This window comes from Motacilla alba, chromosome 21 (genome assembly GCF_015832195.1).
Source record: "Motacilla alba alba isolate MOTALB_02 chromosome 21, Motacilla_alba_V1.0_pri, whole genome shotgun sequence".
In the NCBI taxonomy this organism is placed as follows: Eukaryota; Metazoa; Chordata; class Aves; order Passeriformes; family Motacillidae; genus Motacilla; species Motacilla alba.
In genome coordinates, this window is record NC_052036.1 from 4498667 (window position 1) to 4521313 (window position 22647).

Consider the following 22647-nt stretch of genomic DNA (forward strand, 5'->3'; position numbering starts at 1 on the left):
ACCGGCTGAGGGCGCGGGATTACCGGGGAGAGCCGGCCGGGGGGAACCTCGGGGCGGGGTGCGGCGAGGGGATGGGAACGGAGGGGGTGGTGACGGTGGCGGCGGCGGGAGGATGCGGGGGGCAGCGAGTATTTGGGGCGGGGGGTCCCTCCTCGTGCCGGGGCTGCTGGAGCCGAGCGAGGCGCCGGCAGCAGCCGCAGCGGGGAAGGATCCCGCTCCGAACCCAGCGGGGAACCCGCAACCACGGCCCGACGGGACGCGCCGGGCACCCCCCAAAAATAAACAATGGACAATAACACCGAGCGGAGGCGGCGGCCGGGAGGGTCCCCCTCTGTCCGCCCGGAGCCCCCTCGCCCCCTGCCCGCGGCGGGACCCACCTTGCGCGCCGTGCGGGCCGTGCTCCATGGCCGGGTCGCTGCCCAGCTCGGCCAGGCGCCGGCCGGTGGCCGCCAGCTCGGCGCGCAGCGCCGTCACCTCCTGGCCCGCCGCCTGCAGCGCCCCGTCGATGCGCAGCGCCAGCTGCTTGTTGTCGTCCATCATGTGCAGGATTTTGGCCTGGGGGGAGGGAGGAAGAGGAGGAGAGAGAGAGAGAGGTGAGAGAGGGAGCGGCGGGGGGCGGGCAGGGGGCTGTGCTGGGCAGGGGCTGCTGGAGGGGAGCAGCGAGAGGGGAGTGGGCGGGCGAGGGGGCGGCGCGAGGGGAGGGGGCTGGGAGGGTGCGAGGGGGGCTCGGCCGGGGGGACAAAGGGGAGGGGGCTCCGTGCCAGGGAGGGCGAGGGGAGGGGGGCTCCCAGAGGGGCAGGTGGAGAGGGATCTGCGCAAGGGGGTGCAAAGGGAGGGGGGCTTTGCCAAGGGGGACAAAGGGAGGGGAGGGGGCTGTGCAAGGGGAGCGCAAAGGGGAGAGGGGCTCTGCAAGGGGGTGTGCAGAGGGAAGCGGGGGGGGTCTGTGCAGAGGGGGCACAAGAGAAACAGGTTGTGCTGGGGGGGTGGGGGTACCCCCTACCTGTTGCCCCCCCCGGCAGCCCGGGCAGGGCCGCGGCGGAGGCGGTGGCAGCTCGGCCGAGGGCATCCGCGCTGGCTGCGCGGCTGCGGGGGGTGCGCGGTGCGGCGGGGCGGGTCCCTCCCCCTCCCGTGCGGGTCCCTCCCGTGCGGGGCGGACGGGGGGAGCCTGCGGTGCCCGCGCCGAGCTGAGAGCGAGCACCCCCCCGCAGCCCCCCGGGAAGTTGAGGGGTGCTGCGGGGATGCTGCAGCGCCCGTACTGAGCTCACAACGCCGCCGGTGAGGAGCCGCTCTGCTAACTGCGCTCGGGTTCACCCTGAGCGCGGCCGTGCCCGGCAGCTGCCTGCAGCAGGTGGAGGAAAACGGGCTCCAAAAATCCCCCCCGGCAGGATTTTGGGGCGGGGGGAAAGAGCCACCTGAGCGCTGTCACCACTGCAGCAGTACTAGTGCAGGAGCTCTTACGGTGGCGGTTCACGTGGCACGAACCCAGGGTGAAAAATCGAGAATTATTGGTCTCATCCATTCGCCGGCGACTGCTAGAGGGAGCGCGGATGTTTCCCTGTGCCTTATCCATCCCTCAGAGGGATCCACTTGTGTGTTTGCCAGGGCTGCAGCAAGCCTGCAGAGCTGCCACCCTGCCCGTGGCAGCCGTGCAGATGGCTTCATCCTCACTGAAGTGAAATGATAGAATCGCAGAGTGATTTGTGTTGGAAAGGACCTTAAAGATCACCTCATTCCAACACCTTCCACCACACCGGGTTGCTCCAAGCCCCACAGACAGGGATGCTTTGAAGAGCATGGCCCACGTGGCTGTACCTCCCCACTCCATCCCTGCATCCCAAATCTGCAGGCAGCCGTGCTGTGAATTGTCACCTGAGCCACTTGTACCTGGAAAAGTTCTCAAATGGGTTCAGGAACTGGGCAGGAGCCCCATGGCAGGGGGGTGGGAGCATCACAGAAACAGGAGTGGTGTGGGAAGCACAGCGAGGAGCCAGGACTCTTGTTAAGGGGGAAGTCGGAGAAAATCATGACCCATGAGTAACGGGGGAGAAACAGCCCAGCACAGTTTGCTAAACCTTCTGATATTTGCCTAAATGCAGGCTTTTGGCTGAACAAGCTGAGAATTTGGGGCAGTTCTTTGAACTTCAGGGTGTCCTTGTGCAGCACTGGCACTGCAGAGCCCTGATCCAAGGTGCAGTAAAAAGGATAGAAAAGGGCTCCTGTTCTCCAGAGCTGCAGGGATGGCTCCAGGAGAGGCTGGACCTGAGGTAAAGCAGGAGCTCATCACCATCCCACACCCCCAGGGACTGCAGGGATGGAGCTCTGCAGGAGCTCTCTGGTGTGCAGAGTCCCCAGGCAGCTTTTGGGGACAGAAATGGGGTAAATCTGCTGTGTCAGTCTGCTGAAAAACATCAACGAGAGCAGCCTGGATCCCCCAAAACCTCAGGTCTGATCTGGATGCTGGGTACAGCCAGCTCTCCAAGAGTCAAAAGGACTGAGTCCTCGCCAAGTGGCATCTAGTCCTTACACCCATCTGGATCAATCCATCTGGATATTGTAAAACAGAGAAAATTTAGCATTTATTCCATGAAATGGTACAGTGGCTTTGCAAGGGACAATTATTTCTGGCAGAGAAGTTTCCAGCAGTGTCTGCAGCCCAAGCTGGGTGCTGGACCAGGGCACTCAGAATATCAGTGGAAAGGTCTGATTCCCTTAATGAATTCCCAGAGGGCCAACAAACAACCCACGAGGAGAATAAGAGCAATTTTTGAAATTCTTTCTCCATCATCTCTACAGCCATCCCTGAACAGAGATAAAGTTCTGTAAGTATATAAAGCAACTGAATTCTAATCAAGATAAATGCCCAGTTTCATACCTAATTTGCATGAGTATGTGCTGCAAACTGTGTTTGCAAATGGGAGAATTATGTCTGTAACCAGATAACCTGAGTGTGCAATCCCAGTACTGTATATGCAAAACTTACTCATTGCTTGAATAAAAGTAAAGCTTCAGCAAAAAGGAACTTGGCTTTAAAGTACCAGCACATTTTTTTTATCATAAAAAAAATCAAGTTAAAGCTGATTTGAACCTTCCAAGAACCCATTTAGCTGCTAAGGCAAATTCCAAATGATGTTTCTTACTCAATCTAACTTTAATAATAGACTGGTTGAGTTGCTGCACTGTCAGAACTGGAATTTTTTTAATTTACTGACAAAGAGAATTTTTACATTAGCACGTGGTTATTTAAAAAATGTGTCCTGAAGTTGGCTGTGGCCTCGTGGTAAGTTAAAAACCTCACTCTAAAAACTTTCCATACTACTTTCAAGGCTTCCTGAAATCCCCTGAAGAGATCTTGGAAGATTTTCTCCCCTTTCCCATGCCTCCTCCTATCCTTACTGGGGAACAGCTGGATCCATTAAAATTGATTTCAGTCTCTCAGAGCAGAATCTGAATTCTCTGAGCTTCTGCCTGGGAGGAGCACAGAATGTCCCAAAAATCCAGCAATATCAGCCAGAGGAAAGGCACAAGGATGGGGCATTCCCAACCCAACTGGCTTGTGCCAGCTCCCAGTCAGAATGCCAAGCCTTTGCTGGAAACCTCAAAATTGAGATGGAATGAAACTTTAGGAAATTAATTGTGCCTCCACCCCTTACTCCTTTTAGTTTTAAATTAAGAAAAAAAATTGAAATTAAAATCTAATTAAAGACATTTTTCTATTTTTTTTTTATTCCAGCTTTTACCAGGAAGTTGACAGCTCTGCAGGGAGTCTGTGTCCCAAAGGAGTGGGAGTCCCTGGCCATGCAGATGAGGCATGAAGAGATTGGGAATATTTCCTAAGGACACAAGGGAAACCTGAGTCAATGCCAGTAAGTCACAAATCTTCATTCAGCCTTACTACGCTCAGCATCTGTTCAGGTGCTGCAAGGGGAGCCTTGAAAATCTGGAAAACACCCTCAGTTTTGGGCAATGTGTTCTGGCAGTGCCATCACATCCAGGCAGGCTATTCCTCAGGAGTGTGTAAATGGAATAAACATGGATAGAGGAAGATTTGGGAGTTCCACCCTTCATCTTTGCTCTTGTTACAACCTAAGGAGTGCAGTAAAGGGAATATGAGAAGATTTAGAAGATGAAAAAGGGTTGAGAAGCACATGAGTACCATTCTGGCCTTCCAAACCCTTTAATTTGCTATTCAGATTACCACTTTTTATAGTTTAATATGTACAATATGCAAAGGAACCAGTTTAACTAAATGGGAAAAGCCTTCTGTGTTAAGGTTGAACGTAATCTAATAGGGCCCTTTGACTTGATTCAATTAAATCCTTCTTTTTCCAATTAAATAATCATCCAGAATTTAATAAAAATGAATTTCCATGTGTCATCCTGCAGAATGATGACCTCTGTGATGGGGAAAGCTTATGTAAATTCGGCTGATCGCTTTTTATCTGCCTCTGCCTCACTTCCTCCAAAAAAAATTGCCTTCTGTCTGTATATTTACATTAATTTCTCATCTGCTCCATGTATCTGTGTTTGCAGGAGCAACTCCCAGCTGAAAGAGCTGTGAATATCAGCAGCTTCTTTCAGCACATCCTCGACAATGGACCCTCTGTGATGGGAAAAAGATCTCCTGAGTGGGATTTCTGATCTGTGCCTCAGGTTTGCTGTGCCCTGGCATGCTGTAGGGCCAGCTTCCAGTTGGCCCCTTCCAAATATCACCAGAGGCATCTGTGTGGCTGTTCATCACCAAGAAAATCCAGTCCAGGAGACCAGCAACTTCAGCAGCAATCCCCAGGAAAAGCACAGCATGGCCCACGTTCCACAGATTCTTCCAGCACATCTCCACTAAACAATTCCCCATCAAAGCTACAGCAGTTGTTAATATCTACTATTTTTTTTCCCCTCTGCAAAGGTGTTTTTATAATTGCATTTTACCCCCCTCTCACTCATAAAATACAGAGCACCAACTCTTTCCTTCCTCAGCTTCCTCAGCAGCATCTTTATGCAAACCTTGCTGTAATAACTTATTAGTTATTAAAACTAATAACTTATAAGCTACTAAAACTTATAACTAAGTTATAGTTACTAACTTATAAGTTATTAAAGCGGAATTAAACAGAGCTAAGGATGGACAGGTTAAAAATTTGAGTGAATATTCTGTTTCTCCCCTTGCCACGTTTCCCCATCTCTCTTTCTGTGTGGGTAAAATGGTCTTGGCGACCTTCCTGTGCTGCACATCCCTCGGGACCATGAAAACAAACCCATTAATGTTTATAAAGTGTCTCAGACTGGGGGAATTACATCACTGTGGCGAGATACAAGCTTAATGGATCAAAACAAACCCCAGCTCCAAACCCCCCAGCTTAGACACATCTCAGTTACCCGGAGCAAACCTCAAGGAATCCCACTGAGAAGGGATAATTGAGAGAAAAATGTGATCCCAGAGATTTTTCTGCAGTAAACCCATTTTATGTTAATAGAAAGCAGATTTCCAGCCCCCTTTGCAAACGAATGACTTCCACAGCATATTTCACAGCTGAGCACATCCATGGCACCAGCTTTGGACACGGGGCTATTAAACCCAACATTTGTTTAATGAATTACAGCAGTCCATGGATCTGTGTGTGCTCAGCCTGTGCTTAAATGTTTATTGTCATCAGCCAGCTCTGCATGGGCAGGTATCAGCCTCAATGATGAGCTCTCACTGCAATGGACCCAAAATTTGAACATGGTTTGGGTTCTGCTTTTCTATCCAAGACACATTACCCAGGAGGTTCAGGGTCTCTGCCAAACACAAAACCTTCTGCGTTCAGTGCCAGTTTGGGGTGTTTTCTCCTTGATGATGAATTGTTGTGCATCTCCCACCTGCCTGGGGCTGGTCCCTGCGACTGAAGGGTGGATTGAGCCATTAAAACTCACACATTCAAGCAAGGTTGATGTGCTGCAGCTATTTCCAAGATGACCCCACTCTCACCTCACCAGTCAATCTATAAACCTTGACAAAAAATTAACTCTGGTTCACCCTCCTATTTTAACACGTTCTCCACTGCAAACTACGTGTGAAGTGCTCCCTTTCATGGTAGATAGGGACAGTAGTGATGATGTGCTGTGATGTTTTGCTTTCTTGCAAAATACCTCTGATTTATGGTGGTCTCCACTCCAGAAATCCCCACCCAGGAGCAGTTTTGGCTTTGGGCTGGAAGAGACCCCAAGGACCATCTCGTTCCACCCTCTGCCATGGCAGGGACACCTTCCACTGTCCCAGGCTGCTCCAAGCCCCATCCAACCTGGCCTTGGACACTTCCAGGGATCCAGGGGCAGCCACAGCTTCTCTGTGCCAGGGTCTCTCCACCCTCACAGTTAAGAATTTCTTGCTCATATCCAGTGTAACCCTGCCCTCTGCCAGTGGGAAGCCATTCCCCCTTGTCCTGTCATTTCAGGTGAAGTCTGAATGAAATGCAGAATTTCCCCCTCCTTTCCCCATCACAAATTAGGGAGCTTTGGCTGGGCTTTTTCAGAACTGCCAGGGTGATTTGGGAGATCAGGTCCTGCTGATCCCCCAAGACTTCCCGGTCCTCTTGGGAAGGTGAGAATGGAGACATCATCTTTGCAGCCCCAATTTACCTCCTGCTCTGCTGTGATGAGCATCGTGTGGAAGCTTCAATGAATGGGGAGAATGTGAAACACTCAGCAGGATAATATGTGCCGTGAAAAAAATCCTGTGATCAATCAGCAGACAAATATATACTTAAATGAGGTGTTAGTGGGAGAGATGCAGGAAAGGTGATTATGGGGTTGTCTCCGTGTTTCCCTCAGCAACAATGCTGCCGCGCAGGGGTGGGTCACCCTACCCTGTCATTAATGGAGCATCAGCATTCATCTGACAGCTCCTTTGTCCTGGCAAGTCAATTCCCATGAAGATTTGACATTAGCAGAGGCACGGTGAAACTCAGAGCCTTTGCATTTTCATGACCCTCCAAATGCTTTAGCCTGATGGATTACAGGTAAAATCCCTGTCCTAATTTGGGCAGGAGGCAGAAATAAATATTTGTACCCATCTGGTTCAACTGTGGCAATAAACACCACGGGCAGAACCAGTGGAAAAGCAGGCCTTTGCTCCCTTCCCAGAAAACAGAACTGGGAACAGGGACCACAGGGCAGAGCACGTGGGAAGGGACAGCTGGAGCATCATGTCACATTCACATTCTCTGGAAAAATCCCTTTGCCCAGGATTTTTCTCCTGGGAAGCTGAGAAGCCTCAGAGAAAAAGGAAAACCAATTCTTATCTCATTTGCTTCTCCTGTGTTGTGCTCACATGTGGAATGTGTCTGGAGATTGTTTACCCACAGGTGATTGTTTCACTGGGTTTTTGTGAATTATTTTCACTCTTTGGCCAAGCAGGGCCAAGCTGTGCCAGGACTCTGGAAAGAGCCACGAGTTTTCATTATTATCTTTTCAGCCTTCTGTAAGTATCCTTTCTGTATTCTTTAGTATGGTATAGTTTAGTGTTCTTTAATATAATATAGTATCATAAAATAATAAATTAGCCTTCTGAGAACCTGGAGTCAGATTCATCATTCCTTCCATTGTTGGGGCACCCTGCAAATACAATAGCATCAGAGAAATGTGATTTTTTTTTATTGCAATATTTGTCAAGTAACTGAAAGACAAGACCTCAAGGGTGGTTCAGCCCTCTAAAATAATACTAAACTTAATTCAGAAATGGAGAACTCCAGATTGTAACAGAGAGGGGTTTTCACATGCACAGCACACTGTGCCCCATTGGCACCCAGGCAGGGAGCACATGAGCATCCACAAAATTCCTACGGGCGTTTCAGGGGCAAAACAGCCCAGTCCAGACAAGAGTGAAACTTAATTTAGTCCTTCCCTTTTCTCTCAGATGAAAGAACACACATTCTGCTCCAAGTGCCATCACCCTGCCTTGTTCTGTCAGTGGCACCAACCCTGGGTCACACCTGGTTTGGGGATCACCCAAACCAGTCTCTTTCACGACAACAGAATGTGCTGGCATTATGGAACACTAAAAATAGCCTCCCCCTGCCCCTTGCCTCCATTTTCCCTGGTTTTATCCAAAATGCTACCAGCAGGGTGGACTAATCCTGTATTGCATACAAACCTATAATTACATCCCCCACTAACCTGTGAAATACCTAAAAATACATCTAGATAAAGTTTCAGCATTGAGAAGGCAGCTGAAAATTTGGCATTATATTTCTACATATACATATTACTTTAATTACAGTCCTATTTTAAGGTGTCAGTGTGGATCCCTTGATTCAGTGAATCTGGGGCTTGGAGTGTACTGATGTCTATTTCTTTAAGGGTTTGTAACACAGGTTTGCTTCCTTGGGGAAAATAGCACTTTTCCAGGAGTGAGAAAATCCCCCTACATCAGATAATTCACAAGTGTTCTTTTTCCTGGGTTAGGTAGGAGGATACTGCAGGTATCATCTCAGAGGATGGGGAAACTGAGGAGCAGCTGGGCTGGAGCAGGGTGTGACCAAGGTGCAGTGAGAGGGACCTGCAACCCATGAAACAGAGCCAGGCTTTCCAGTTAAATCAGGAGCAATTCCTTCATCTCACCATGATTTACCTGAGAGGAACACCCAGCCAGAGAAGGCCAGGGAATATGAGTCTTCTAATAAAGTCTGTTTAACTTTGACATAGATTACTTCTAAAAAACCCCATCAAGCCACAACAAATACACGAATGTGATAAAGTATCTCAGTACAAAATCAATTCCAAGGTGATTATCAGCCTCTGAAAAATTTGGTCTCTAAGTCAGTTCATGGCAGGGATCAAATCGAGCTGCTGTCAACTCATTTGGGCATTTTACTTTGCCTCTGATAGCTGACAGTTAAAATAGTCTCAGATAGTCCCCATTACTCCTGAGTTTTCTGCTTTTTGCCCCACGCAGCCAGGCTCCATCCCAGCCACCTCGCAGCCTGCAGCATCACTCCCCAGCTGTGCCTGGGGGGAATCCAGGCTGCCACAGCTCCCTGATCATTCCCTCCACTTTGGGGAAAAGTGGTAGGTAACGCTGATGAGCTGTGAGCTGCCACAGGCAGCCCCAAGTCCCTCCAGCTGACCTCCAGCTGCTTCTGGGGGCAATCTGTGCTCTCAGATGGGTTGCACTGGTGGTCAGCTGCAATCTTCGAGAGAAGGCTTGGAGCATTATCTTCTGCTGATGCAGGTGAGGCTCATTAATATTATTTATATTAATAGCTTTTCATGAAAATGGGGAAGTTTCCTCCAGAGAACAGGAAGATGCCCTCAAATGATAGCTTGGTGGAGCAAGAGGGAGCCAGGGGAAAGCTGATTTTCTTAGCATAGAATCACAGAGTGGTTTGGACTGGAGGGACCTTAAAGTCCTTTAAAGGGATCTTAAAGCTTATTTTCCATGGGCAGGGACACCTCCCACTGTCCCAGGCTGCTCCCAGCCCTGTCCAGCCTGGCCTTGGGCAGTGCCAGGGATCCAGGGGCAGCCCCAGCTGCTCTGGGCACCCTGTGCCAGGGCCTGCCCACCCTCATGGGGAAGGGTGCAGAGAGGGATCACTGTGAGTGGTCTCAGACAAAGCCAAGGCAGATATTTAATGCCTCTCCCTCACCCTCCCCCAAAGGCTAAATTAATGATTTTTTTTTTTTTTAAAGCACAGCTGGATGGATTCCTTAGAAAAATCTAAGCATGTTGGGAGGCTCCAGTGGATGCAGGAGGTTCTGTGGGTACCAGCACCTCCATCACCCCAAAGTCTTCAGGACAAAAAGCTGCCAGGATTGTTGACATAGAGATTTTAAGAAGGTGATGGATATAAAACCCACCAAAGGCAATTAAACCAAGCAGGACAACTGCCAAGCTCTTGTGTTTGCTCACTGTCAGTAGGTTTTATGGAGACAGAGATATATCTGCAAAGCTATTCAAGTGCATTTAATTTTTCCAATACCCACTTACTGCAGCTTGTATGAGGATAATATGTTTATCCTGTAAGGTTCCTGACTTCATTCTTCAGTACTTGACTCCAGGGTGGGCTTTGTATTATTAACTTCCTTCCAGAACACGTGGAAAATAAAACCTGTTCCCATTGAACACCCTGGGATGAAGTTTTGCTGGGTGTTAAGTGCAGTTTGTCACACTGCTGGAGGCCCAGGGTGGGACAATGAGCCTGGAAGAACCTGGGGTCCCAAACCTGGTGGGACTGAGGTGTGGGGAGCTTGCTCTGACACAGCAGAAGACAAATGGAAAAGATACCAATCTATATGGAAGGTATTAGGGAGAAATTCTGGCTGTGAGGGTGGGCAGGCCCTGGCACAGGTGCCCAGAGCAGCTGTGGCTGCCCCTGGATCCCTGGCAGTGCCCAGGGCCGGGCTGGATGGGGCTGGGAGCACCTGGGACAGTGGGAGCTGTCCCTGCCATGGCAGGGGTGGCACCGGGTGAGCTTTAAGGTCTCTTTTAGCCCAAACCATTCTGTGACACAGCCCCTGCAATGGGAAGGGGTGATGCTCCATCCCTCATGCCTCACACCCCTCACTATCCAAAAGCTCTTGAGAAACATGAGAAATTACTTAGGAGTGTTTTGCTGATATTTTTTTGCCTTCTGATGCCACCTCATGAAAGTAATGGTTTATAATCTGCACCAGAGCAGCTTGACTCGAGATAAAGATCTGCCTCATTTGCAGTTACATAATTAGCAATTACCCTAATTTCACTAACACTAAATTACATTTTTTAAAAAATAAATGTTATCTTTTCTGACAAAAAAAAAAAAAAAAATCATCCTGGGTCTACTTCAGAATTTTTTATATAAAGCAGAAGTATCATTATCCTGTTCTCAGATGTACTGTCTAGACATTTTTAATGAAAATATTCATTATTGCTAATTTGCATCTCTTTCAATTCCAGGACAGAATCAAATGAAGATGTCAAAACTGTGCTCCCTCTGCCTCAGGCAAAATGGAGCCGTGGTGACCCCCAAGTCCTTCCAAAGGGGATCTCAGTTTGTGTGAAGGAAAAACATCTCCAGCATCCTCATAAGTGAGGGCAACACGAGATGAAAGTTTAGCAGGGAAAATCAGAGGAAAATAATGGTGTCAGGATCTGGATCTGAGATCTGCAGCTTTAAAGGAGGCAAAAACCAGGGAGATCCCAGCCTTAGGGTGCAAGATGTGTTGAAATACACATGTAAATCAGGACAGTGGTAACTCAAGTGGGTTCAGTAGTGAGGTTTCCTGAAGATAAAGCACATTTTAAATGCACTCTGTACTTGCTGGTAACAAAACTTTCCATTAGTACAAGAAAATACATATTACACCTCAAACACGCTTCACTGAACTCGGAGAGTAAAGATAAAATAATCTTTTTATAGCAAATAGGAATGAATACTTAAAAATAATAAAAAGTTGGTGAATATTCATTTGAACTCTTAAGCAAATTTGCCCTTGTCATATTTGCATCCCTCTTGTGTTCTCTTTCTGTGCAATGAAGTTTTATTAGCATGAACATCCACAGAAAGTGAATGTGAAGACTCAATACCCATGGGAAATGAATTCAAAATTCACTTGCTGTGTGCAGTCACCCAAGAAACTTGATCATAATTGTTTATTGTACTTAAATATTTATATTGTGGAAGCACTTGTTAGATAAAAAGGCTGTGATGCTCCTCTGCTGGGTGATGTTCAAACACTGTCCCAGGCTACAGGAATTACCTCCATCCTCAGCAGACACACAGGTGGGACAGGTTTCTCCAGGCTGGCTGATGTGGCAGGTGGCAAATTTCAAGGTCAACAACAAGCATTGGGTGAAAAATCAAAAAAGTTTCTCTTAATTTTTCTTGCACGCTGAGTGGAGGCACCGAATGGCCCCACCTCCCATGGGTGTGGAGCTTGAAGTGGAGTCAGAAATTAAAGTTCATCAGGAGCATCATTTCAAGCTTTTTCACTGCCTGCAGTCCTCTGGCACAGAAAGAAAAAGTTCCTCAATTTTTCTTAGCATGCCGAGTGGACCCACTGAATGGCACCACCTCCCATGGGTGTGTTCACACAGGGTGCTTGAGATGGAGTCAGAAGTTTAAAGTTCATCAGGAACATCATTTTAAGCTTTTTCACTGCCTGCAGTCCTCTGGCACATCCCTGCTCCAGGCTTGGATTCCAGCGGTGCCTTTAGGCTTCACAATGGATCCTTCATTCCCCCTTCCCTTGCCCTGCTCCCATTTGCTCTCTGAGTGCTCCCGGAGCTGCACCCACGGCCCTGCCTCCCCCAGCAGATTCCATTCCTGAGCAGGAATCCCACCCCTGCTCCCCAGAGCAGTTAACACCTTCCCAGCCCTCCATGGCAGCTGTGCGGGGCACTGCAGCTCCCAGCTCGTCCAAAAACACCTCTGGGCTTTTTTGGAAGAGGTGGGCAGCAGTTTCTGCTATAGGGACACCCTGTGCTGCTTGGTCAGCACCCCACAGATCTGTGCCCCACAGCAAGGCCAGGCTACCCCTGCTTGATCCAGCACTTCCAGACCAATCCTCACTAAATCATTTTTCTCTGTTACCTGCCTGGAACACAATGAGGGAGCAGATTTTTTATGGTTATGGAGGAATAACTTCAAGGTCAAACCCCTGCTGGGAGAGGGGCAGGAGTTTGCACCTTGCACCATGGACTGTGGCACAAATTGCCAAGGGCTGGGGAATGAAAAAGACCCTGAAATAGAGGAAGTTATGACAGTGAGGGTGCACAGGAGAGAAAATTGCATTAGACATGCACTGTTTTTACCCATTGCCCTTAATCTGGATTCAGTGATGGGAGGAGAGGATTTGGAGTCACCCCTCAGAGCAGGTTCAGGTCTCCATCAGCTTCTTACACACGACTGTGCCTTTGAATTATCACCCCCACAGTCAGATGAGGGCTGCCTGTGTCAGTTTGCACTGCTAACACCCTGGTGCACCAGGTCCTGCTCCTCGGTGGAGACAGCAGGTGGCATTGGCAATGTAATTACACACCATCAATAATTAGCAACAATTTCAGTTGCCCCAAAGATGCTTCTGAGATCAGGCACCGAATTTCATGGCTTTTCCCTCAAACACAGGCCACCAAGGGGATGGTGGTGTGGAAGTGGAAAGATGCAATTAGGGGAACGTGAGAAGGAGAAGAGGAGCTGGATGAGGCAAACCAAGAGCTGTCGCTGGCACTGCTGCGGGAAGGGGCAGTGCTACTCCAGGGAGATTATTTCCAAAAGCTTGAGCTGCTTGGGAATGACATTTGAAATCCAGAGGGTTGGAAAGGGAAAGAGGAAGGAATGGGAGCTGTGGATGGGGATGAGCTCTTGCACAGGGGATAAGAGGGCTCTGTTGCTGCACAGAGCATCCTCACAGTGGGGGCAAAAGAGAGACCCCCTGTGCCCAGAGAGCCCCAAGGCTGGAGGGGAGGGGCACACACAGCACTGCAATACACACAAACCCCATTTAAATAATCCTTTATCAAATAATAAATTAAGAAGAGATGGTAAATGCTGTGAGCAGGATCTCCCTGCATGGCCAAACCTTTCCACCCTAATGCAGGAGATGTCACATGTCACAGGAGCAAGATGGGTGATGATGAAAAGGGCATAAACTCATTACATGGTACAACCCCACACTCCCTACTGTAAGAAAATGAAAGAGCCAAATGGGGTAAAAGCACCTTTTCCAAGACAAAATTTTGTGGGGAAGTGAAAGTTGGCTTTTGCAGTTTGAAGTGGTTAACGATTTGGTTTCTTTAAAGCGGGGAATTAATGGCACTGAACTTCACAACAACAACAAAAATGTAAAGGCACCCCAAAGAATGTTCTCTTAATTGTAGCAGCCCGCTGCATTAAAGCTGCTATAGGAAAATTCATTTACAATTCAGCTATTAAATTGCAAACCATTACTGCTTTTACGGCTTTATATCCCTCTCACAAATTTATTGTGTAATTACTCGGAGCAACAGGATGGTTTCTAGCAAGCCAAGCTGAAATAAGGCACCCATTCCAAAATGCTCACAATTCTGCCTTTTCCAGATGCAATTTGTGCAAAAGAGGCAAAATGTTGCATGCAGTTTTCTGCCTGGGATTTGGGGGCATTTGAGGATGGAGCCTTGGCTGGTAGAAAGGTGGGATGGAAGTGACCACCCCAACAACTGCCATTTCTAGCTGTAGGAAATGAAATTGCTTTGGAGCTGTTGGGACTTGCTCTGATAGATCTCTGCAGCAGCAGAGCTGGGACTTCAGGACCTGGAATTTTCCCACCTCCCAGGGGCCCAGGCAACCCCCAGCCAAGCCACTGCTTACGAAATAAATCACAATAAAATCGAATTAAAAAAGTGGAATGGCATTTTCTGCCCCTCGTTTTCCACCCCAGTGAAAGAAAATTGTAAATAAATAAATAAACAAACAAATTCTTGGGCACCATGAAAAAAGAATCGCATAAAGGGGCATTAAGCAGGACAGGCATTTCCCGGGCAGAATGACTGGATTATTGTTGGAAGATGCAAATAAATTCACATCATGTGCCTCTTTTTTTCCTCCTTTTCCTTTTTGTACCATCCCTCATCCAAAGGAGAAGATAACGTCTGTATCCAGCTCAGGAATCTCGTGAGCAGATTAAAGACCCAATTATGCTGGATTTGGGGAAGCTGCCTACTGTCCAACCTGAATCCATCATTACAAACCCCAGGATTAAACCAGGAGCCCCCAGACAGCTCAACCACTGTGCTGGTCACCAGCCGTGACTATGAAACCATTTTCTTGGAAGCAATTCCCTTCTCCTGTGGGGTTTTCTTCTATCCTGAGGTACCAGAGAATGTTTCTCACCTCTGCCTCATTACCTGCGATCCTACCTGGGAGCTCACTGCAGGCACATGCCCTTAGGGATGCACTGAAATAGGCACTGCAGTGCTTGGCTCAGCTGGGCCCTGAGGATTTAATACAGCTCCTAAAAAAGGGAGATAAATGAATAAGACCCCATTTTTTAAAAAATACAAATACCCTTCTTTTTGATAATATTCTAATTATCATTGCACTGTCAGCTTAATTTTTTGTTGTTGTTGTTTTGTTTTGTTGTGGTTTTTTGTTTGTTTTAATTTTGTTTTGTTCTGTTTTGTTTTGTTTTGTAAAGGAAGCTCTTTAAGGGTACCAAGGGCCAGTAAATGGAGAGAGAAAGCAAAGCAAACAGAGCAGAATTCCCAGCCCATCCCATGCTGTGGCTGCTGCTGGCTGGAGGGGAGATGGACACGGTGTCTCTGCAGTTTGTGCATCCCAAAGGCACAGAGAACAGTTTAGTTATGCAGGAGGCATCTCCCCGGGCTGGAACCAGATGATCTCTGAGGTCCCTTCCAACCCAAGCCGTTCTGACTCTGTGAATGGCTCCTTGGAAGGGCTGAACAGCCCAAACCTCCTCCCCTGCGCCCTGTGCCCCTGGCTCCTGAGCCACTCCTGGTTTCTGCTGCTGCTAACTTTGTGGGATATTTATTATTTATTCCAAATGTTCGCTGTGGGGATCATGACACGATCCCCCAGGCCAAGCCCACCGTGGTTACACCAGCACAGCACCCTCCTCTCCCCAGGAGTGATGAATCCCTGCAAGGAGAGGGGAAGGAGCTGACACACCGGGGTAATTTATTCTGCTGAGCCCAGTGCCTGCCAAGTCGGCTCAGTCTGGCACGGGATAGGCTTACAGGAACAGCCAGGCTGGGATTTGCAGAGAGGAGGAGGAGTCTGAGTGAATCAGATACCCAAATCTCGCTGGATTCAGCAGGAACTGGCAATTCAGCCAGCTTGGGATTGTTTTCCTTCTCGGGTTTTCTGGTCGCATGAGTGCTGCTAAATCATGTGGGTGATCAGTGGAGGAGGGGTTCAGTTTAAAAGGGGATTTTGGGTAAAGCTAATGAGTGAAGAGACAATTGTGAAGAAAGACATGGGGAGAAAACCCCCATCCATCTCAATTTCCAATGGGAATTGCATTTTGGCAGCCACTGCTGGCCAAGAGAGGGACAAGACCTTCACACGCAGTGCCTGACCCATTGCTCTGCTGTGATGTGCTCCCAGCTCCACTGGAGGAATTCAGCAACCAGCAATCATCCTGGAACCATTTAGGTTGGGAAAGCCCTCTGAGATCATCCAGTTCCACCACTGACCCAGCAGTGTCTCGAGCACCTCTAAACCTTGTCCCCAAGTGTCCCCATCCACCCATTTTCGAACACTTGAAGGGATGGTGAATCCACCACTTCCCTGGGCAGCCTGTTCTAATGCCTCACCATCCCTTCAGTGCAGAAATTTCCCCACTTTGCCCAAGACAGGCAATTAAGGAAGGCTGGCAATGGCCTGAGGATGGGGATTGGGTGGATAAAGTGCATTAATGATGAGAAATTGCTTCTCTGCTCCCTGCGGGCACCCAAACCTCCACCCTGTTGTCAGCAGAAGGGAGAAGAGGCGCCAGTTGGTCCCTGTGGCTGCCCAGAGTGCAGGGCTGGAGGGGTGGGAGCAGGAGGGGCTCAGCCAGTTTCTGTCTGGGAGCTGAGCCCACACCTGGGTTGGAAGGTGCCCAGTCCCCGCGTGGAGCCACACGTGCACCGAGCCAGCAGTTGCCATGGAGACCAAGGATTTTCTTAAAACTCCTGCAAAAAAAGGAGATGAAGGCCCAAGAAAGCAGAGGGGAAATGTCTCCTTTGCAGGGGGTTGTGTTCAGACCCCAGGGCTGTCACACCACCTGTGGCTGCACGAGTTGCTCCCTGCAAACAGAGCCAGCTTTGCCCTGTGGTGGTGATTTCTGTGCCTTGCAAACTTCGTTTTCTGCCTGTGCTGGCTCATCTCTGCAAGGTGCCAGTCTCATCCAGCAATCACATTTATTTTTACAGTCTCCAAGGGTTGTCTAAAGATGCAGCTCCTCTGTCAACAGAGAAACTGGTTTTTAATTACAGCCCTTCCGGCAGGGGATAGAGCTTCTTCCTTCATCAATATCTTTTTTAAATGCATGGAGAAGCCACAAGACTGGCAGATGGAGGAGCAAAGCCCCCTGATTATCCAGATTACAGCCCAGCACAGACCCTCCATAGCACAGAGATACCTGCTGGGATGGGATATGGGGCTGGAAGTGGGTTAAACCCACAGCCTGAAGCTCGAGCTCTCATTTCCACAAGTCCCTAGATTCAGCTTTGCTCTTTGATGTTTTTAAATGCTGGTTTGTCCTTTGTCAGCCTCCAGGAATTGGGATAAATCAATAACCCATCAATTTTGACTGCAGAGCTCGGTGGTACCCAAAGCTGTGGTGCTGCTCCCAAGTGATCCATATGCAAGCAAGCAGAACATTCCCAGACGGCTTTAAATGAAGGGGCTGGCAAAATCCCCTGGGAATATTTGGTTAGGATGAGAAACATATAGAAACACAGCTTTTTGGAGGCATCTTGCAGTAACTTTAGTTTCCATAGTGACTAATGTTTGTGTTTATATCCAGTCCCTGTGTTTCTATCAGATTTTGCTTCATGGAACAGCTGTTCCAAGTCATTTCACCAAGACAGATGATACTGATAAGGAGCAAAGTTTCCATTCTACACAAATGCACATTTATTTAATAAAATCCAAAGAATTCAAACCTGGAAAAGACCCTGTGCTTCAAAAGATTGATTATCAATGCAACCAACTGATGGGAAGAGAATAAAAGTGGCCACAGAATAGCTGCTGCCTAATGAGAGAGTGAGAAAAAACAGAACAGAAAATAAATAACGCTGAAAACACCTGTAACTTTATTTAATTTGGCCATGAGCTTTCTGTCCCTGGGCTTTATGCACAAACCTGATGCCTAAAAATCCTACTGCTGCTGCTGGAGATGTCAGTACAGTGGGTCAAAGGCAGCTCTTGAACCCCCAGCCCGCTTTGGACTTCCTCATCCCTGTAAAAAAGCTGCTGGGAGCATCCAGAGGAAGCAAATGTAGACTAACCTGGCCTTTGGTTCTAACAAACCACTTTCACCAAGTACCCCATCCCGTAGCATTTATACAATCACCTCATTTCCATCTCAATGGAAATCAATACTGCCCTTTTTTTTTGGTGATTTTTTTCTGAAATAGAATGGCTCGTGTTTAGCTTTTTGGAACAATACTTATTTTAACCTCTTTATCAGATCAAATAGACTATGAGCTTCCTGGCTGGATCTAGGCTTGGATCAAGCTCCCTCAGAGTGTCTTTGGTATCAGCAGCTCTACCTGGGCTGAACTTGTACTGAAGCAAGAAGGTTGGTAACACTGTCACCTCTGACATCTTATGCCCTTGGTTTTTCCCTGGAAAGACCAAAGTGTTGGATATGTCCAGGTGAGTCCAGGAGGCTCTAGAAGAGTTGGAGATGGCACCTCCTCAGCACCTGGATGGGCATGAGCCTGGTGTTGGCTGCCTCCCTCCAGTGCCTGGGTGACTCCACAGGCAGAGGTGGGTCCTTGTGTTTGCTGATACCCAGAAAAAAGTAAATAAACCTGCTTTTAGATACACAGCTGGAGGTAAGATCCCTGCTTCTCTTGGCTTGATCTGCACCACCCACTTCTGCCACTGGACATAGGGAATCTGCAAGAAGATGGGGACAACCCAGGGCAGAGCATCAGGAATGGTGAGAGGTCAGGAAGAATGAAGATGTGATAGAGGAAAATTAACTCCAGCATTATCTGCCTCCTGGCTTCTAATCTTTGTCTCCTTGTAATCCTGTCCCCAGCCCAGAGCTGCCCCGTGCTGCTCCTGCCCCTGCAGAGCACTGGGTTGGCAGGAGGTCAGACCTGCTCCCACGGATTCATGTCTTAGTCCTGCTGCTGTTATCTCTAAATATTCTGGTTTTAAAATATTCTCTCTGCTTGCCCAGCTCTGGCCCAAATCCTAATGGGAACCAACAGCTCCTTTGTGGGGTCCCAGTTGTGGGTTTCTCTGGGTCTGGACTGAAGGCCCTTGAGACAGTAGTTCATGTTCAGACTCAGGTGTTTATTATTTCTTATCAGTGAAACAGTCTCACCACTGGGAGTTCAGCAGCTTTGCATCAGAAAGCACAAAATGGCCAACAATCTCTTGTTCCAAGGTCTTTTAACACTAAACTGTCCAATGAAGAGCTGACACCTGGATTATTTTCCCTTTTAACCCAATAACTGATCCCACAGAGCCCCAATGTGGGCTTTGCTGCCCAATTACAAAATGCCACCCAAACCCATGGAGAAGGAGGAAGAAGCAGCATGAAGAAGAAACCCAGGATGACACCCTGTGCCCTCCAGCTTGCTCCCATCCACAACACATTAAACATCCCAGAACCTCAATTTCTCCCCAAGTGATGCACCTACACTGCTCTCTGTAATCTATTTCACACTTTTGTGGGTTCCAGTCTATCTTGCAGTCCAGGAAACTTTCTCCATGAATGAGGGTCAGAGTCAGTGCTCCCCTGGGGGTCAGGGCACCCCAGAGCAGACAGAGAAACATTCCCAGTGCCCTGGGTTTACACACTCCTTCATGCTACATGAGGCACCAAAACAGCAGCAACCAGCTGCTGGGACAGAGTCCTGCTCCCCAGCACTCACTGCCATAAATAACTGGAGTGCACAGGTACTGGCAAGGACTACAGAGTTGCTTATCATTTTAATCACTTCTAAATCACGTTGCAGAGCTCCAAACCTAAGGAAATTATTTTCATTGTTAACCTCCTTCTTCTTAATTTGCAAACTTCCTGCAAGTAATTGAAATTCCTGCTCTGCAAAAGCAAAAGCCTTATCTACCGCCTTGTTTAGCCAAATTAAGAGAGATGGGACTCAACTCCAGATTTGCTAAATATTTTTCCCTGCCTTCCGAAACATTTATTACATTTTGCATTGCACAAACTGCTCCAACCTCCTGCCGGCTGCAGAAACATGGTGAATTATTTTAATCAGGAACAAGAATCGTGTTGAAACTAACTGTAACGTGGCACAACAGGAAACCTGGGCTTGCAGACTCCTTTGGAAGAAAATTCCAGCTCTCCTCTTCCCTCTTTGTCACTATCAATCAAACTCTAAAAATAAAGTCAGATATACAAAATTATCCTGCCATCAGGGCTTGAAAATATTTCAGTTAAGCAACTGTCAGTGCTTCCGTGATGGATCTCCATTCCCCAGGTTCTCTCTTCCCTTTTCAGCCTGCACCAGGCTGAACCTTGGCACACATCCCAAGGATGATGCTGGAGCAGTTTGCTTAACAGCAGCCTTTTAATCTCTCTGGAAGCTGGGCAGCACAGGGGGCCAGCACGTCTCCCTCTGTCAGACCCAGGGATGCAAACACCCACAGCTTGCTCTGGAAGCCAGAGACACTCCAGCCCTTCCCAAAAGTCAGGTCATGTGCTCTGACAGCTTTGTTGGAGCATCAGTCCTCCCTGGGAGCATCAGGGGTGCCAAGTCTGCTCTCTGCTGAAGCTCCTCTGGATTTGCCAGCAGGTAATGCAGAGCAAGCTGGGGTAATGCCTGAAGGAATTGCTTTTCTCCTGTGCAAGGCTGGAGCCTTGAGCTGCCTTTCACACCTTCTCTGCATCCACCTCATCCCCAGAGAGCTCCTTTGCCCTGCTCCTGCCAGCCATGCACCATTTCCTCTCCTCCCTGCCCGGGGCCTGGCTTGGCACCCTTGGATAGCCACAGAATCACCAAATGGCTTGGGCTGGAAGGAACCTTAAAACTCATCTCCTTCCACCCCTGCCCTGGCAGGGACACCTTCCACTGTCCCAGGCTGCTCCAAGCCCTGTCCAGCCTGGCATCAAACACTGCCAGGGATCCAGGGGCAGCCCCAGCTGCTCTGGGCACCCTGTACCAGGGCCTGCCCACCCTCCCAGGGAAGAATTTCTTCCTCATATCCCATCTAACCCTGCCCTCTGGCAGTGTGAAGCCACTCCCTGTTATCCTGGCTCTCTTGGAGCCCCTTTAGGCACTGAAAGAGGCTCTAAGGCCTCACTGGAACCTTCTCTTCTCCAGTCTGAAGAACCCCTTCACCTTTCTTCACTCTCAATTCTGAATAAAACAGTGGAGGTGAGGAACAGAAATACCCTGATTTTCCCAGACTCACCCCCTTCTGCTCTCAAGGGCCAGGAAGCTGCCAGAGCCATGTGCTCTGCCACTGCTGGGGTTCATCTCTTCAAGCCCACACCAGACACTTAATCCCAGCCAACAGTAATCTAAATCCTCCCAACTGTTGTTGAAGCCCTGGGGAAAAGCTCTGCATTTATTTGTTTCTTCCTCTTGGAACACAACAACATGTAAAAGCAAATCCAGCAAGGACGAGGAGCAAACATGCAGAATCTTGTTATCATGGACCCATTCTGTTCCACCAGGACCAAGAGCATCCTGTTGGTATCTACAACACAAGGCTTCTCCTGGGCTGGGAAGCAGGGGATGAGGCAAGAAGATTCACTTTTGCTCTGCAGACTATTTGTTTTTTTTTTTTTTTAAACTGGGGAAAGAGAGAACATATGTGAGGGGGGAAGGGTGGCAGCAGCATTTGTAACGCTTAATTTACTAAAAAGACACATTGCACAGATCTCCCATCTCACTTCATTCAGAGAAATAAGTGTTGGGGTAAAGCAGCCAGCCTGGATAGAGACCCATCCCCGGGGTCTTAAATGTGCTGCCAGGATAAGGATCCTTCCCAAAAAATGTCTGAGGCCAAAAGCACCCTTGTGACTCCCTGGCCTGGGTAAAACATCCATTTTTCCTCCCATAAAAAGATCAGGGTTTTGATGGAGCAGAGCCAGTCACTCTCCATGTACATGGACCCTACCAGAAAGCAGGAAAGATGCTAGGATTTTAGTGTTACTTCAGAAATGACACCCCAGCTTGCTTTCCCTGTATTAAAATCTATGAAATCAGTGAGACCAAAACAGGTAGGAAGAGACAGCAAGAGCAGGATCAGGTCCTGCCTTTGAAAACTACTTAATTTATAGTCCCTCCATATCAGAATTATTAAGAAAGAAAAATACCTCTTGCCTCCCAAATGTCACCATATCCACCCGACTTCCGTGAATCTCTGAATGGATTTACCAGCGCCGGGGGCAATCTCATTTTCTAGAAAACCTGTTTTACTGCCTAATATTCCAACCAAGTCTATGGCTGATCACTTGAACAGGCTTTTCCCAGGCAGGGCAGGCTGCACGTCTCATTTCCCTCAGACACCCTGCAGCGGCTCCGTGGGTGGGAGGGGAGAGCAGACGCGGCAGCGAGCGGAGCGGGATCGCTGGCTGTCAAATTAAAACCCTGATTAATTCCAAATCAGGGCTGTTTGCTGAGATATTGGTGAGTTGTTTGATTTCAATAATTGCAGCGTGCCCGAGAATGGATGGAAGGAGAAGAACGCCCCACCCTTGGCACAGGGGATGGGGAGGGATGGAAGCCCTTGGTCTGTGCCAAGGGATGAGATGCTCCCAGCTGGAGCATCCCTGGCAGCCCCAGAGCAGTTCAGGGAGGCTGAGTATGGTGGATATTTTTGCCCCTGATGAAGAAGGAAGAGAGTGACGAGGAGGACTCCATCTTATCAGAAGTCTAATTATTTACTTTATTATACTATATTATTCTATACTATATTACATTACATCTAAACTGAATCTGCCAAGCACTTCATTGCACTCCACTGCCCAGAATCTCGTGGCTGTCAACCCTCAGTCCAC

At 48.5% G+C, this 22647-nt stretch overlaps 1 protein-coding gene and 1 long non-coding RNA gene across 4 annotated transcripts in view; one reads left to right on the top strand and one right to left on the bottom strand.

Moving 5' to 3' along the window:
- KAZN (kazrin, periplakin interacting protein) overlaps positions 1-22647 on the bottom strand; it is a 214320-nt gene that overhangs the window by 88977 nt on the left and 102696 nt on the right. Inside the window, exons 1-2 of one of the 3 annotated variants that reach the window (XM_038159741.1) lie at positions 1001-1367; positions 378-555 (exon numbers count right to left, since the gene is read on the bottom strand). The exons of 1 other annotated variant lie outside the window; for it this stretch is intronic. In XM_038159741.1, coding sequence (XP_038015669.1) covers positions 378-555; positions 1001-1066 — 244 coding nt within the window. In that variant the 5' untranslated portion in view covers positions 1067-1367. Of the gene's footprint in view, positions 1-377; positions 556-1000; positions 1368-22647 lie in introns of those variants that run through there. One more of the 3 variants, XM_038159739.1, reaches the window with a different exon arrangement.
- On the top strand, positions 458-7260 carry LOC119710573. Its single transcript, XR_005259571.1, has 3 exons — positions 458-593; positions 3731-3863; positions 4531-7260. It is a non-coding gene; the product is annotated as an uncharacterized LOC119710573 (long non-coding RNA).